This window comes from Colobus angolensis, unplaced genomic scaffold, assembly GCF_000951035.1.
Source record: "Colobus angolensis palliatus isolate OR3802 unplaced genomic scaffold, Cang.pa_1.0 Scaffold206, whole genome shotgun sequence".
Classification (NCBI taxonomy): Eukaryota; Metazoa; Chordata; class Mammalia; order Primates; family Cercopithecidae; genus Colobus; species Colobus angolensis.
Genome location: NW_012115222.1, coordinates 6,170,781 through 6,186,812, shown reverse-complemented (window position 1 = coordinate 6,186,812; position 16,032 = coordinate 6,170,781). Strand labels below are relative to the sequence as shown.

The following is a 16,032-nucleotide window of genomic DNA, read 5'->3' as shown; positions in this document are numbered from 1 at the left end:
CAAGAGATCTGCCTCCTTTGGCCTCCCAATGTGCTGGGATTACTGATGTCATCCACTGTGCCTGGCCTGAATGTTTTCTTTCTTTTTTCTTTTTTTTGAGACAGGGTCTTGCTCTGTCACCCAGGCTAGAGTGCACTGGTGTGATCATAGCTCATTGCAGCCTTGACCTCTCAGGCTTACATGATCCTCCTACCTCATGCTCCCAAGTAGCTGGGACCACAGGTGTGTGCCAACACACCTGACTAATTTTTTAATATTCTATTGAGACATTGTCTCCCTATGATGCCCAGGCTGGTCTCAAACTCCTGGGCTCAAGTGATCCTCCCACGTCTACCGCCTAAATTATAGGCATATAGACTTATGCCTATAATTGGGATTATAGGCATAAGTCACCACACCCAGTCTGATTTGAACTTCTGTATTCCCAGGGCTATTTTGATGATTTTTATTATTCTGGAAATTTTTCCATTTCATTGAAGTTTTTTAATTTATAGGCACTAGGTGGTTTAATTTATTAAAGTATTATTTATTCTGTTCTAGTTCTTTTTTTAGAGATGGGTCTCACTGTCACCAGACTGGAGTGCCGCAGTGCAATCATGGCTCACCTCAGCCTCGACCTCCTGAGCTCAAGTGATCCTCCTGTCTCATCCTCCTGAGTAGCTGGGACTAAAGGTGTACATCACCACACTCAGCTAATTTATATTTTATTTTTTGTAGAAATGGGTCTCAGTGTGTTGCTTAGGCTGGTCTCAAATTCTTGACATCAAGTGATGCTCCTGCAGCCTTGACCTCTCAGTCTCAAAAATCCTCCTAGCCTTAGGCTCAAGTGATCCTCCTAGCCTCAGGCTACCTCAGAGGCAGGAGGATCACTTAGGCCAAGAGTTTGAGACCAGCCTGAAACTGCTGGGATTATAGGCATGAACCACCATGCTTAGCCTCCCTTTTCATTTCTAATATTTTGGTGCCCTCTCCCTTTTCCCTTTAACAGTCTTGCTAATGCTTTGTCTTTTCCATTTGTATCTACAAAGAACCAACTTTTCATTGTAATCCCTTTCTCTCCTGCTTCTAGATTACTAATTTCTTCTTATTGTGACCACATTCTGGTTCAGAGGATGTATCTTCTTCTAACTGTTATTCCAGCTTTATATAAGCATCTCACAGGCTGTGAGCACAACTTTTTCTACCTAAGTTTCATTTTTATTTTATTTATACTTTGGGAACTGTACTCTCAGCCACTTCTGCCAATTCTCAGACATGGAACCCAACAAGCCTACATCTTTAGTCTCAACTACTGCATTGTGTTTCTATTTAGTTATAGTCCATGAGGGTTTTAATCTTAATTTTAAGCACAGCAATATTTTAAGTATTTTCTCTTGTTATAGCTTATCTATAATTGCATTGCAATGTATTTTAGGAGTGGTGGTTAAAGTGTAAACTTCCAACACCATCTTGGCAGAAGGTCAAGCAATTACTGTTCTACTTCCTTTTAGAATTAGAAATTATTGGCTGTGCGTGGTGGCTCATGCCTGTAATCACAGAACTTTGGGAGGCCAAGGCAGGCAGATCACTTGGGGCCAGGAATTTGAGACCAGCCTGGCCAACATGGCAAAACCCCATCGCTACTAAAAATACAAGAATTAGCCAGGCATGGTGGTGCACACCTGTAATCCCAGCTACTTTGGAGGCTGAGGCCTGATTCTACTTGGGAGAACTGCTTGAACTCAGGAGATGGAGGTTGCGGTAAGCTGAGATCACATCACTGCACTCCAGCCTGGGTGACAGAGTAAGACTCTGTCTCAAATTAAATAAATAGAAACCATTTATCTGTTGAGAAAAATGGAAATAATTTTGTAGTTCCTAGAGTAGATTTTAGCAAATTCTATGAATAAAAGTTATTTTCTTTTCCTTTAGGATGTTTAAAAGTTAAAGTTATGTCAAAACTGTTTAGGAAGTGTGTAAGGTCAAAGGACCTTCACCAAAAAGCCAAAAACAAATACCCAGCCCAGTGGCCTGAGAATGGACACAGAGGTAGCAAGGCAGTCAGATGATGCCCAGGACACAGAGAAGGCATCTTCAGATGATTCTAGCCTGAGCTCAGGAAAGATAAGTTAGGAATTAAGGCTGCATATGGATATTCAGGAGGAGTACTCGCCACCCTCCTTGCTGGCTGTGTCTTAGCAGGTTTCTCAGGTCGGCAGGAGTTTCTGGTAGGTCTTTAGTGTGAAGAGGAGGAAACTTATGAAATCTGTTACCACCCACAAAGTGAAACCGCTACAGGGATCTTGGTCACTTCTAGAGCCAACTTTAACCTACAGTATGAGGTTGAAGGCATAGAACCATATTGTTCTGAACACGCAGAAGAGCTTCAGGGACAGTCTATTGAGGATGATGAAAATATGATTCTTGTTGACATTTTATGATGAAGACACAGATCCTATCTCTAGAGAAGATTGCTCTGATCAACAGCACAATTGTTGGACATCGTTTTAGGACCTCACAGGACTTCAAGAGCGTAAGCAGAACCATTTAGGGGAGGATTCCTACTGTCACCCCACCTGTGGCAAGGAATTATTCTGGGCTGCCAACCTATGCATGCACAAATTGATTCACTCTGGAGACCAGCCATGTACGGAACCTGAAAGTGATAAAGGTTTCATCCACACAGTGGATGTTTGGAGGCACCTGTGTACTGTGCATGAGATGGAGTGCTCCAAAATGACTATGGAAAGTGTACTGTGAGAGATCCCTAGTCCACGGTACACCAAAGCCAGCACAGTTCAGATGAACAAAACACAGGGAAGGAGGACTGCAAACCACACATCTGTCCTCTCTGCTGTAAGGGGTTTCACAAATCAAACCTGCTGTTAAGACTTAAGGTGGCCCCTCAGCAGAGCAAGCCATAAAAGTGCCAAGAGTGTGGTGTGGCCTTTGTCCAGGTGGTCAGGTTAAAAAGATATCTATAGATTCACTCTGGACTGCAGTCTTTCTACTGAGATGAATGTGGGGGACTTTCACTCAGCTGGCATCCCTGCAACCCTCAGCAGATTCATTCTGGAGAGAAAGCAGTCTCCTGTGCTTCCTCTGCTCATGCTGTCACTCAGCTAAGGACGTTGAAGAGGCATGATGGACTCATGAAGTGGAGGGACCCTAGTGGCTGAGCTGTCAAGTTTATCTTCACCTTTTGTTTTTATGTCTATTAAGATCTACTCAATAAAACAAGTTTTCTGTCACTAACTTAGTTCAGGCTTTTCCTCCAGACCCTGCCTCTCATGAATGGCTTGAAATCAATCTAAGAATGCAGTTTTTCCCCCTCAGAAATGCCATGGTTATTTCTAGTAGGAATAAGATAGGTATTTACTGATATAAATAATACTGTTATTAATGGCTGAAAATTAAATATATTATTACAGTTGAGTTTATCAACAATTTTTACAGTTGATAAACTCAACTGTAAAAGTTATTAAATTCTCAAATAAATAAGCCTTACCAAGAAGCCAAGACATTTTCATAATCTGGTATTCTGCTTGGTTTCTGAAGGACTAGTCTTTACTGAAGTTTTCCGTAATTGCAATCCCTGCGATGCTTTGCATGCAGTTCTGAATGTAAATGTAGCCTCTTTCCTCAAGTCTATTTGCAGTCTGGTTTATCTTTGTCGTTAATTATTGTACTTTTCAAAAGAAAGTATTTATTTTTCTTAAAAGCTGCGACAATCCTTATTTGGATGATTTTTCAAACTACATATACCATTTTATATATTCCAAGAGTAATTGTTACATTTATAAGACAGAACATGACTGATTTCCTGTATCAGTAATACATTCATTTCGGTATTTGAAGAAATTTGTTTACCCCTTTGGAGTATAAGTTGTCTTAGTTATCTTGTTTGTTTTTTCTTTTAAAAATTATCCAAAACATAGTCTTTGATAGGGCTTACTTTGCAAGTCTGTGTTAGCCCTTTTGCTATTATAACTGACTTAAGTTCCTGGGTTTTGGTGCTGGAGACATATTTGGAAGTGGAATTCAAAAGAGAATCTTAATTTTAGGCCAGTTGATGAGCTTCAGGAGGCCTGTGACTCCTTGAAATTGTAACACAAAACATCAGTAATGAGGGGTTTTTGATAGGGTCCGCAGCTTTTATTGGATTCTTGTGATTGTATTGAAGTAGCTTGTGATTCAAGAAAAGGTTCAGAAGCACTTTCATCATGAAGATTTAGGAAACAGTTGCAGATCTAATTGGTTATAGCATTTTGAAAACTCTGGAGTGATTTTCAGACTCACTCACTCTAATTTCATCCTTATCCTTAGTTCTTTACTACTTTTCTCAGGACTGGTATATCAATACAAAAGCACCATCTTTAGTATACTTGTAATAAATGCTTTCCTTCACATTTGTAATTATACGGGCAGTAATCCTTTGCATGGTGTTTCCTTTTCTGCAAAATGGGGATAATATTATAATATAGCCCTCAAAGGATTGTGTTTTAGGCTCTGGAGAACTAGGAATTTCTCCCCTTTCTAGGGAAGACCATACATTGATTTACTTATCTCTGAATTAAGAATTGAAATATACCAAGAAAGAGAGTGACCAAAAGGGATTCATACTTACAATTCCTTATCAGATGTGATGCTGGTGTCCAGATATTTCTGCCCCCTTCTCAAAGGCTCCCTCTTCCTGGGCCCTAGAGCTATTAAGGCTCACTTGGCAATGGGACAGATTACACAAGGGTATCCATGCAACAACTGGGCCTCAACCAGCCTTAGTGGGTGGCCATTGGAGAGAATGTGGCAAGAGGAAGCAGACATGTTTCCAACCCTTCTGGCAATTTACTTAGGGCAGAAATCAGGACTTACAGTGACACTGAGTGACTAGTCTCTTACTCGTTAGGAGGAAATTGTTCTTTATATTATTGTTTGTTATCTATTGTGGCATTACAAATTACCAACCAAAATTCAACATCTTAAAAAAAACAAGCATTTATTATTTTACAGTTTCCAGGGATCAGTAATTTGAGAGCCACTTAGCTGCACAGTTCTAGCTGTTAGTCTTTCATGAGGTTTCAACCAAGTAGTCAGCCAGGTCTCCAGTCAACTGAACTCTTGACTGGGGCTAGGGGATCCACTTACAAGTTCACTGATGTGGCTGTTGGCGGAACACCCCAGTTCCTCACCACAGGGCCTCTCTACAAGGCTGCTCATGACATGGTGGCTGTCTTCTGCCAGAGCAAGTGAATTAGGGAAAAAGAGAGAGAAAGAGAAACAAAGCATCCTATGGAAGTCACAGTACTTTTTATGCCTAGCCTCCAAAGTCACACACCATCACTTCTGCTTTATTCTGTCCATTAGAACCGAGTCACTAAGTCCAGCCCACACTAAAAGGGAAGGAAACTAGGCTCCACTCTTGAAGGGAGGTATGTCAAAGAATTTGTGAACACATTTTTAAAACCATCACAGTGATGATGGAAAATAAAAATGTAAGCAGGCATAACTTCTAAACCAAAAGGCAAGACATTTGCTACACATTCTCCTTGTTGCGGACAGGGAGCCTATTCTTAGAAAGGACATGTAGACCTTACTGACCTTTGCTTAACAATAATAGACAATAACCATTACCTATTAATCTTGATTGCATTCCTGGAAAGGAAAATTATTGCAGACCCCATGTGGGAATATTTTTCAAGGACCTTTCATAACAGATTGTTGTAGGAATTAATTGAGATAATGAATGTAGTGCCTGATCCCTAAAAAGTGTTCACTAAATGGTAGCTATTTTTATCCTTTCACCAAGCCTTATTAACTCCACCCCTGAAATCTCTGGCATCTTCTCATCTTACCTCTGTCCCCACTTGTCCTTGACTTCATCTGAACTACCACAAGAGAATCCCTGTATCCCTGTTTTTTGCTTCTTCCATATCTTCTTTGTTTTTAAGAGGTTTTTCTTTAAATCTTAGTGATAACTTATATTTTATAGCAGTTCTATTCATTTGCTGAAGCAATCTGCTGAGTTCCTGACACTCCTAAACAGTGAAACTCTGAACCAATTTGACTGAAAGTTGTAGGGTGGGGGTGGTTAAGGAGAAAAATGAGGAGGAGACAGAGATAAAAACATTATCCAGACAGTGGAAAAATGGTACTGGCATGGTTTAATGCAGAATGGAGAGAGGGAAATTGATGTTAAAAATGAGCTTTCCTGTCAACTTAAAACAGCTGCCCTCTTCTGGTTTGATGAAACATTGAGTCACTCCATCTTTGGCAATATGTTCATGGGTCATTGAGTTTGTAGTTCGTATTCTAGTTCTGAGTCTAGCAATGACATCTGCTTGAGTGTTCTGGCAATTACACTAATGCTTTACACAAAATTTTCTTCCAAGCAAGATTTTTTAAGGTCTAGTTGGAATTCCTGGGTGATCTATTGTGTTCATATCGGGTTAATATAGCTTTTCAATGTGCATGCATTTAGATTATGGAGTGTGTAAATGTTGAGTGCCAAGATTAATTGCTGGTATATTTTTCTGTGTAAGGCACAGGCACAGAATGTTTCTTTAGTCAGTGATATGAAACAACAGTGGGCCTTCAAGGAAGTATTACTCCTTTAACTCCAATTTATTTCCCCTGGCTAGATTATTGACAATTTCCAAGGCATTAATGATTAAGAGCTGCCAACCCAGACTCTCCCAGGTTCATTAAGTCATCCACAGGTCTTTGTTCCTGAGTCATGCCATGATTTCTGCTGTGCTATGTTTCAATTTTTATCATCGTTTGAATTTATTGTCATCCACTTTAAAAACGCACATCAACAACTCCATTCCAAACAGAGGCAGTTGACCCTGTGAACAGTCTCTGGAGCAAGCATGTCTAAATGTCAAATCATTACTATGCCAGCCACTTTCTAGCTGTGGTATCTTTCTCCCTTGATTTCCTAATTTTAAAAAAATGGGGATAAGAATCACCATAAGTTTGCTTTAAAATCTATAGTTAACATATATAAAACACTTAGAAAAGTTCCTGGCACATACTGAACACAGTGTAAGTGTTGGCTATTATCATTATGATCTAAGGAACACGAGTCATGAGCACTGTAGACTGGTGAACCCATCAGGGGAATTTTTATTAAATGGAAACTTACAAATGAACATTTTTACTGGGTATATTCAAATTAATGTTGGCAACCTATACTGTGGAAACAGCATTAAGCCAGAGAGAAGCTTTAAATTCTTTTTGTCACCAAGAAGGCCCTGCTCCTATTTTATTTATTTTGAGACAGCGTCTCACTCTGTCACCCAGGCTGAATTGCAGTGGCATAATCACAGCTCACTGCAGCTGCCACCTCTTGGGCTCAAGTAATCCTCTTGCCTCAGCTTCCCCAGTAGCTGGGACTATATGTGTGTGCCACCACGCCTAGTTCATTTGTTCTGTTGTTGTTTTTTGAGATGGAGTTACCCTCTTGTCACCCTGGCTGGAGTGCAATGGTGTGATCTTGGCTCACGGCAACTTCCGCCTCCTGGGTTCAAGTGATTATCCTGCCTCAGTCTCCCGAGTAGCTGAGGCTACAGGTGCCTGCCACCATGCTCAGCTAATTTTTGTAATTTTAGTAAAGATGGGGTTTTACCATGTTGGCCAGGCTGGTCTTGAATTCCTGACCTCAGGTGATTCACCCGCCTTAGCCTCTGAAAGTGCTGGGATTATAGGCATGAGTGACCACATCTGGCCAACCTGGCTCATTTTTAAATTTTTTTATAGAGATGGGGGTGTCACTATGTTGCCCAGGCTGGTCTCAAGCTCCTGGGATCAAGTAATCCTCCCACCTCGGCCTCCCAAAGTGCTGGGATTACAGGAATGAGCCACCACACCTGGCTTTACCCTGATTTTTAATTACCTAATAGAGAAATAAGATTGTCTGCTGTGATGTACAGTGGGTTAATAGAAAACTGGAAAGTAGCTCAGCATAATTTGGGGCACAAATGCAAGACAGAATAACCTGTCTTCAAGCATTGATTCTTCTCCAAAGATGTGATTCAACTGCCCCCACTTTGAATGGACAGACTCTACTGAGCAGAATTTGTCCCAAGCCACCTCACAGCTGGTTGGCTTCTCTTTTGTCCACTCCATGTACTGTTGCCTTCTACTTGTGTACCACTGTCTGGCCCAGTGATCTGTGACTACTGGTTCCAATGGGATTCCTTTCTTCTCTAATACCTACTCAGCATGACCCTTGCAGTTGATGTGAGAAAAGACTGGTTGGGACAATTTTCCTTAAAATCTGAGTTGTTTTGTGATAGGCCTGAAGGACTAATGAACTTCTCTTGGACCTATTCAGTATGTTCTACCCCTTATATTCCAGAAACATAGTATACAGCACCAAAGATACCCAGCACAAGCAAATCCGGCTTTTCTGCCTATTAACAAGTACACTCACTCCTTCTCCAAAGCTATGCCCATGTGGAAGCCATACCTAGATACCACACTGCAGACCTTTATCAGTATTTAAGGTTAGGGTGCAGCAAGTTACATGGTTAACAAACAGCCCGGTGATTCCTATGCAACCAGGCTTAGGGGAACAACTCCATAAAAATTATAAAACAAAACCAAATGTTTTAATTTGTAAAAACTATACTAATGACCATCTTTAAGAAAGGATACAATGAAAAGGAGTAATCCTTCAGTCTTCAAATACTGTATTGATTATCTAGAAAAAAAAGTTAGCTTTTGCTCTCTTCATAGTCACAATTTCATCTTGTGACTTATCTACCAATTTAAAGCTCTTGCATTCAGCCAAAGTTTCCATCATATAGTAGGATCACTCTAACTTTTACCTACTACTATCACTTCTATTTTGCCCATGCAGATGCAGAAGCTGAAGCCCAAGGTCACATCAACAGTAAAGGGTGGGGACCGACCCTTTTATTAAGGTTACCTTGGTCAAACAAGACACAAGACTATCTAGTTATCTAGCTGTCTAGCTCTCTCTCTCTCTCTTACTTCTCTTTCGCGCCCCCATGTGTCATGAGAATGATATTTAGAGGTCACACCCTATGTCCAAATCAGGTGGAACCCAAGAGAAATTCAGATCTGGCATTCTTTGGTGGCAATTTTAGGAATATACTGAAGGTACTCCCCCCAGAAGGGCACTATACCTTCTTATAGAATATCTTATTTAACTTCGGTAAGATAAGAAGTGCCATTTGCCTACGTGCACCAAGGACATCTGTGGAGTCATAGATTCCTCACAGTTGAGGTTCTGCTAAGAACTACTGACTTTATACAGATCACTATATGCATCAATACACTTTGAAGAATGGCTGTTAGTAATGCAAACTTTGAAATAACCTCATTAGGTAACTGTGAGTCATGCAGGCTTTCATACCTGGTTTTAATGATTTTGAAATGCAGACAAGCCAATGGCACTTGGGCAAAGGGTGTTTTGTTCACTTCAAGTCAAGGCTAATGATTCAGGCAAATGTAAATGAACCCAAAAGGTTTCATGAACCACGGTCAAGGCTTTGTGGAGAAATTATATATGTCTCTCTGTAAATGGGCCAATTGCTTTGTAAATATCACATATGACTTAAGCCCTCAGAGTGCAAACAGGAAAAAAGGCAGCCAGAGAGAAGGCACATACGAATTTTGTGGGTGAGACTCGGGTTAGATCTACGTACTAAATTCCACTATAAAGAGGAATGTGCTTCTTTTTCAGATGCTAAGGCCGTCCTGAACTTCCAGAATAACTGGAATAGGACATAAACCACCTTCTCTAAGATAAAGCCCTTCGCTACTTGAAAGCCAGGACTCATAAAGAAATATCCTAATGGTAAAGCCATTTCTGCAGCAAGTGAAATGATGGGATGTTGGACTGGGTTTGAGTCCCTCCCACAAAGGCATTGCTTTGGGGGAGTTCATCATAGGGACCACTTCTGGAGATTCCTTTATCTACGTAAAAAAAAAAAAAAAAAAGCATCTTTCTCTAAAGAGTACTAGTCCTTCATTACTTCTTTTCAGTATTTGCATATGGCTTTGAGGGTAGGACAGGTTAGTCTTTTCCCCCACCTTATCCCTGGAGCCCTGCCCAGTGCCCAGCATGTAATTCTAGAAGCAGTTTCTGATTGATTCAGGTTCCCCAACCCAAGGAACTCACCGTTTGATCAGCCCTCACTACTTTGTCTTTCCCTTTTCCAATTGTTTATGACCTCGGACACTCAGAACCACCAATGTGAAACCACACACCTGGGTGCTCTCTCGGTGATGACTTTCTGTTCAACGGATCAAATATATAATCAAATGGACCACTCATGACCCGCGACCTACTGGGAGGCGAGGTTGACCATTGAGGCTGGCAATACCATGTGAGTGGGTCCACCTGGGAAGGTTCCAAGTAGTGAGGTCGACGACAATGTTGTCTTCACTCGTCAGAGGAGGAAGGGATGGGTTCCTTCTTGCAGGTGCGGTGCTTGGCTCGGTGTCGTTGGAGGTGATTGGACCGGGTGAAGGCCTGGCCGCAGTCCTTACACTGGTAGGGCCTTTCTCCGTTGTGCATTCGTATGTGCTGGGCCAACTCAGAGGCAATGCGGAAGGCCCTGCCGCACTTGGCACAGAGGAATCCCTTCTCTCCGGAGTGGATCTGTTGGTGCCGCTTCAGGGTCGAAGAGCGGGCAAAGGCCTGGCCACACTGCGTGCAAGGAAAGGGCCTCTCGCCAGTGTGGATGCGCTGGTGGCGCACGAGGCGCGAGGGCTGCGCGAAAGCCACGCCGCAGTCAGCGCACTTGAAGGGTCTCTGGCCGGTGTGCAGCGTCTGGTGCTCGGACAGGTTGGAGGACTTGGTGAAGCACTTGCCGCAGGTGGGGCAGGGGAAGGGCCGCTCGCCCGAGTGCACGCGCTGGTGCTCCACCATGCGGCTGGCCACAGCGAACTCCCGGTCGCAGGCGGGGCAGCGGAAGGGCTTGGCGCCCAGGTGCGTGCGCTGGTGGCGCAGCAGCGACAGCGGCTTGTTGAAGGTCAGGCCGCACTCGGAGCACGGGAAGGGCTTGTTGTTGCTGTGCATGTTGCGCTGGTGTTTGCGCAGGTCCGAAGAGCGCACGAAGGCCTTCCCGCAGTCTGGACACGGGTAGGGTTTCTCGCCTGTGTGGGTGCGGATGTGCTTCCGGTGGTCGGAGGACCAGGTGTAGGCCTTGTCGCAGAAGGAGCATTGGTAGGGCCGCTCGCCCGTGTGCAGACGCCTGTGCTGCTGGAGCGTGCCACGGTGGGAGTAGGCCTTCCCGCATAGCTCGCACGCGTAGCGCTTGGCGCCACCGCGCGTCTCAGCGGGGCTCAGCGGCTTGCTGGGCTTCTGGAAGGCTCGCCCGCCCCGCAGGCGCCTGTACAGACGCGCCTCAGCCTCTCCGTCCTCGTGCCCGCCCACCTGGTTCTGTACTTTCCTGCTGATTCGCGCTTTTGCCAGGACCGCAGCAGTCAGGCTGGCTGGGGTGGCCGACGCCTGGGCTGGTGTGTGTGTCTCTCGCGTGGGGAGGTCCGAGTTGCTCCCTGGCCTGGGGAAACACAACAAAGAGTTCTCTGCGGACGTGTCTGCACTTTTGTGCGCACAGAGATACTTTCCATTGCTGGGGAAGCTGGATGGGACAGCCAAGGCTGTGTCCTGGTTGGCCCTCGAGTCTCCATCATCACCCGCAGGTAGTCGGTCCCCAAGAGGTTGCATCTGACCTAACTTGTGTGCCAGACCACTGGGAAGGGTACCCAGAGCTGTGCTTGCTCCTGGGGAACCCTGTGTCTGGTTGATCTTTGCCACATCTCTGCTCCCGCTGGCTTTCTCAGACATTTCCACTGGTTTCTGCCCCATGCCCCCAGCACTGGAGGAGTCAGAGAATTTCTCTTCCTCTTTGTCCAGTGGATGGGGCCATGGCAAGTCAGGATTGTCATATGTTACTGGGGAGCTGCCCCTTGGAGTGGCCACCGGGTCAGCAGGCCCCTCTTTTTTGGCCTGCCCCCTATCTTCATCATCACTCTTTAAGTTCATGCTCAGCATCTGGGTGTCATGAGCCTCCTCAGTCAAGCTGCTGAGAGGAGACGCCTCTCCCCACCTGTCCTGGGAGTCCACTTGTGCCATGATGTTCAGGCGCTTCTGTTGCCTGCTCCTCTGTGGAGGAGTAGTCTGCTTGGCTTAGGATACCTGCAAAAATAAAAGTATGAAGAGAAAATCACAGAAAATGTACTTAATCACTTTCATGAGCAGAGGGATTGAGGTTCCCACTACAGCTCTGTTTCCAGCTGGTCTCCATCCCAGGCATATTGTTGAACCTTACTGAGGACAGAGGCCTGGCTTTGCTGAGAATTCCAGTCATCCTTATTCCCTCTGGAGATCCCACTTGCTAGAAGCCCCAGGAGACCATCCTGTCAGGAATAGCCAGGGTGGGCCATTTGCTGAGTGCCAGCTGTGCCCTGCCCTATCTAGGGTGCTCATCCCCAACCGCTAACCAAATGTGTCCTTTGTGAGCATGGGGGACAACTTGATGAGATGGTAGGAAGCAAGCTCTGGTCCTCCTAAGGCACTCTTACAGTGTCCTCCACTCAGGAAGCTGGAAACCAGGCTGACTCTTGCTTTTTCTGCCAGGAGTGGAAGTCTGCCATCCCATGATGGTGTCAGCCAGGGTTACCTCTCAGGCCCTGGGCTGTGTAGGCCACCTCTTCCAAAGATAAGGAGCAGCCCTTGGGAGGATGAGGGTGAGTCAGGAAGGCACCAGCTGCCCCTCACTGATTAAGCGGGGTTTCTCAGGACCTTGTAACTTCTGAGGAACTCCTGCCAGGAAGGCTACCCATAAGCACCCAGGGGGCAGAAGATGCCCACTGAGAGCTTGACCTGTCTTTGAAATTTTGCTTCATCATAAACATTCAGGAGAGTTTTACATTTTATGTCGCATTTTTGTTTTTGTTTTTAATTGAGAAGAAGTCTTGCTCTGTCACTCAGGCTGGAGTGTAGTGGCACGATCTTGGCTTACTGCAACCTCTGCCTCCCGGCTTCAGGTGATTCTCTGCCTCAGCCTCTTGAGTAGGTGGGATTACAGGCACCCACCACCATGCCTGGCTAATTTTTGTGTTTTTAGTAGAGACAGGGTTTCACCATCTTGGCTAGGCTGGTCTTGAACTCCTGACCTTGTGATCCACCTGCCTCAGCCTCCCGAAGTGCTGGGATTACAGGCGTGAGCCACTGTGCCCAGCCAGTCGCGTTTGTTTTATAGAAAATAGTATTAAAGTTACCTTGGGTTTAAATGTTTAGTCTTCCCCCAAGTGTGCCATACTGATCCCCTGGCATACCGCAGATGCCCGCTGGGGTACACATCTCCTGACTCAAGAAGCCAGATGTAGGATTTCAAACATAAGGCATGACACATGAGAGCCGTTTGGGTTTTATTTTCAAACTAATTTTATCTTAGCTTGAAGACATAGAGAAAGCCTGCTGGAGGATTGGTTAAAAAGGATTGGGTGAGTGACAGATTTTAAAGGAGTTACTAGAGAGGCAGGGTACTGAGGGCCTCTCTGGGGGGAAAATTGTTGGCCAGAGGGCTAAATCTGCTTTAGTCTGGAGAGAAACTTCTGAGAATCCCAGAGGGAGTATTAAAACTCTCATTTTTCTGGGCACACGTTATGAGCCAGGCACTATGTTGAGTGCTTCACAAACATAATTTCATTTATTCTTCTCAGCAAACTTTAAGATAGATGCTATTGGGAGGCCGAGGTGGGCGGATGATGAGGTCAGAAGATCGAGACCATCCTGGCTAACACAGTGAAACCCTGTCTCTACTAAAAATACAAAAGAATTAGCTGGTGGTGGTGGCGGAGCTTGCAGTGATCCGAGATCGCACTGAGATCGCACCACTGCACTCCAGCCTGGGTGACAGAGTGAAACTCCGTATAAAAAAAAAAAAAAGAGTTAGATGCTATTATTACTATATTATTCTTTCAATTTTACAGACCAGGAAACTGAGCTTTATTGAGGTTACTTACCTGCCCAAGGTCACACAGCTCATAGACAGCAGCAGTGGGGTTTCTCTCTAATTTTAAGCCCCAAATGGTCCTGCCTCCCAGCTGTGGCCTTCAGACTGAAGCCTGCTCTGGGGCTGGGCTCTGCCCAAGAGCAGCTGCAGCATCCTGGGGTGAAGAGCCGTGGCTTTCTGTAGGCATCAAAGCCCCTTGTGTTTTCTGGGCCAAGGAACCTTGGCTACAGGGCCTCACTGCTGGGCTCCTCCCTGCTCTCATTGACCCAGATTGCCCTCCGCCAAAGAGAGAGGCCAGTGGCTGCCCATCAGAGCCAGGACCCATGTTGCAGAGACCACTGCCTGGGGTGCTCAAGAGTATTAGTCACTGAGTATTTACCTTCTGAAAGCTCCTTCTCTCTACCTCTGCCCACCTTTCACTGCCATCTCAGAAGGGATAAAAGGAGTGATCTTTGTATTTGGCTGGTCCAGTTACCCTATCCCCATCTCATTAAACTGTTCTTTCCTGGTGTCTGCCTGATCATGAGCCCAGTTACCCTGTGTGTATGAAGAGGGAGCAGTATGGAGGAATCCTAACTTTCTACTCTGGATACAGAAGCCATGGATGGAGGGAGGACACATTGCAGTTGTGACTGGAGTTCAGCATCTAATGTCTCTTTGTGCCCTCAAGCCCAGGTACCACTCCTCTTCCCTCACTGCTTCCCTCACCCATCACATGGCAGAGGGTAGCTGGCATGTCTTTTGACAGGAGCCCAGGTCTGACATATTTTCAGCATAGTGGATCTTAGGGAGTGAATGTGTAGTTCATAGAGGGGACATACCACTAGCCAACCTCATAGAACTTAGTCAGACCAGCAGGCTTGATCTGGGGCTGTGGGTCCCCCAGCAGGGACAGCAAAGGAATGCTGGATTTGTATGAAACGCATGTCTTGGGTCTCTTTCTCTCCTTATGACAGCATACTGCCTGTTTCTGTGGCACTGTTCACAGATCACTGACTTTACCCGCTCTCCACTCCACCTCCAACACAAATACCCCATTTTCCACAGCCTGTGTCTCATTCTTTTCCTCTGGGCCACAGGGGAGCCTCCTTAGGGTAGCACACAGCCCTCCACTAGCTAACCAATCTCTTCTCCAGAGCCTGTCAGGGGACTCTCTTTTCAGATGAGGAATCCCTCCTCCATCTGAAGCCATATCACCAGTGAATATGTCCTGCTTTCTTCCTCCTGTCGCTGCCACAGGCGTGCTCTCGACCACCAGGAAGATCTGGAGGCAGGCAGGGGCACAGGGAGAGATTTTCTGGCAGTCTACACAAATATACCTGGTCTGAAAGAGGAAAACTGATGCCATGGTATGGCGGGCCTCTCTGCTCCCCTGATGTGCTAGTCCTCAGAGGCTGTCAGAGCACAGTCCTTTGCTGGAACTTCCTCTGCACTTGCCACCTAGGAGTGGACCAAATGCAGCGTCTGGCTCCCCAACCTCATACATCCATCAACACTCTGCAGAAGCCTACCCTAAGGGCTTGTTGCAACCCCAGGCCATACCCCTCTTCTTTCCTTCATTCTTTCCAGATTGTACTAAAGTCCATCCCAGGCAGCCACCTCCTACTTTCTCATCTGCTCACCGCCTTCAGGCCTTGCTCTCCACTCCTGGCTCACACACAGACAGTTGCTTACCTGGGAAATGCAGACAGCAGTGTGGGCCCCCTGCCCTGGCTTCTGTGACACGTGGGCTCTCAGCAACAGGAACCAGAGTTGGGTACAAATCAGCAGAGATGGTGTCTCTGCCTCTTATGCTTTGTGTCCAGTCCAGCAGCTGCAGAGAGAGCCTCTGGAGGTGGGGCCAGTGTAATACACTCAACCTTCCTGCCTGCATCCAGAGAGCAGCCTGGGAAATAGAGTGGGGCTGCCCTCTCTCACTGCCTGAACGGATCCTCTGACTCCCTCTGCTCCTGCCTCCCCTCCCTGCCAAAGCCAGCCTTCCTTCCCTCCTCTCAGTTGTCCTGCATGTGGCTTTATGCCTCCTGTTCACTTTCACTCCTTCCTTCCACAGAGCAGT

General features: G+C 45.6%; 1 protein-coding gene across 1 annotated transcript; it reads right to left on the bottom strand.

Annotated features, from left to right (window-relative positions):
- Positions 1-8,655: 8,655 nt before the first annotated feature.
- Positions 8,656-15,797, bottom strand: ZNF648 (zinc finger protein 648). The gene is made up of 2 exons (XM_011942125.1): positions 15,651-15,797; positions 8,656-12,154 (listed from the first exon to the last, which is right to left on the bottom strand). Exon 2 carries the CDS (start codon positions 12,089-12,091, stop codon positions 10,394-10,396), a length of 1,698 nt encoding a protein of 565 aa, XP_011797515.1. The 5' UTR covers positions 12,092-12,154; positions 15,651-15,797; the 3' UTR covers positions 8,656-10,393.
- Positions 15,798-16,032: the final 235 nt, after the last annotated feature.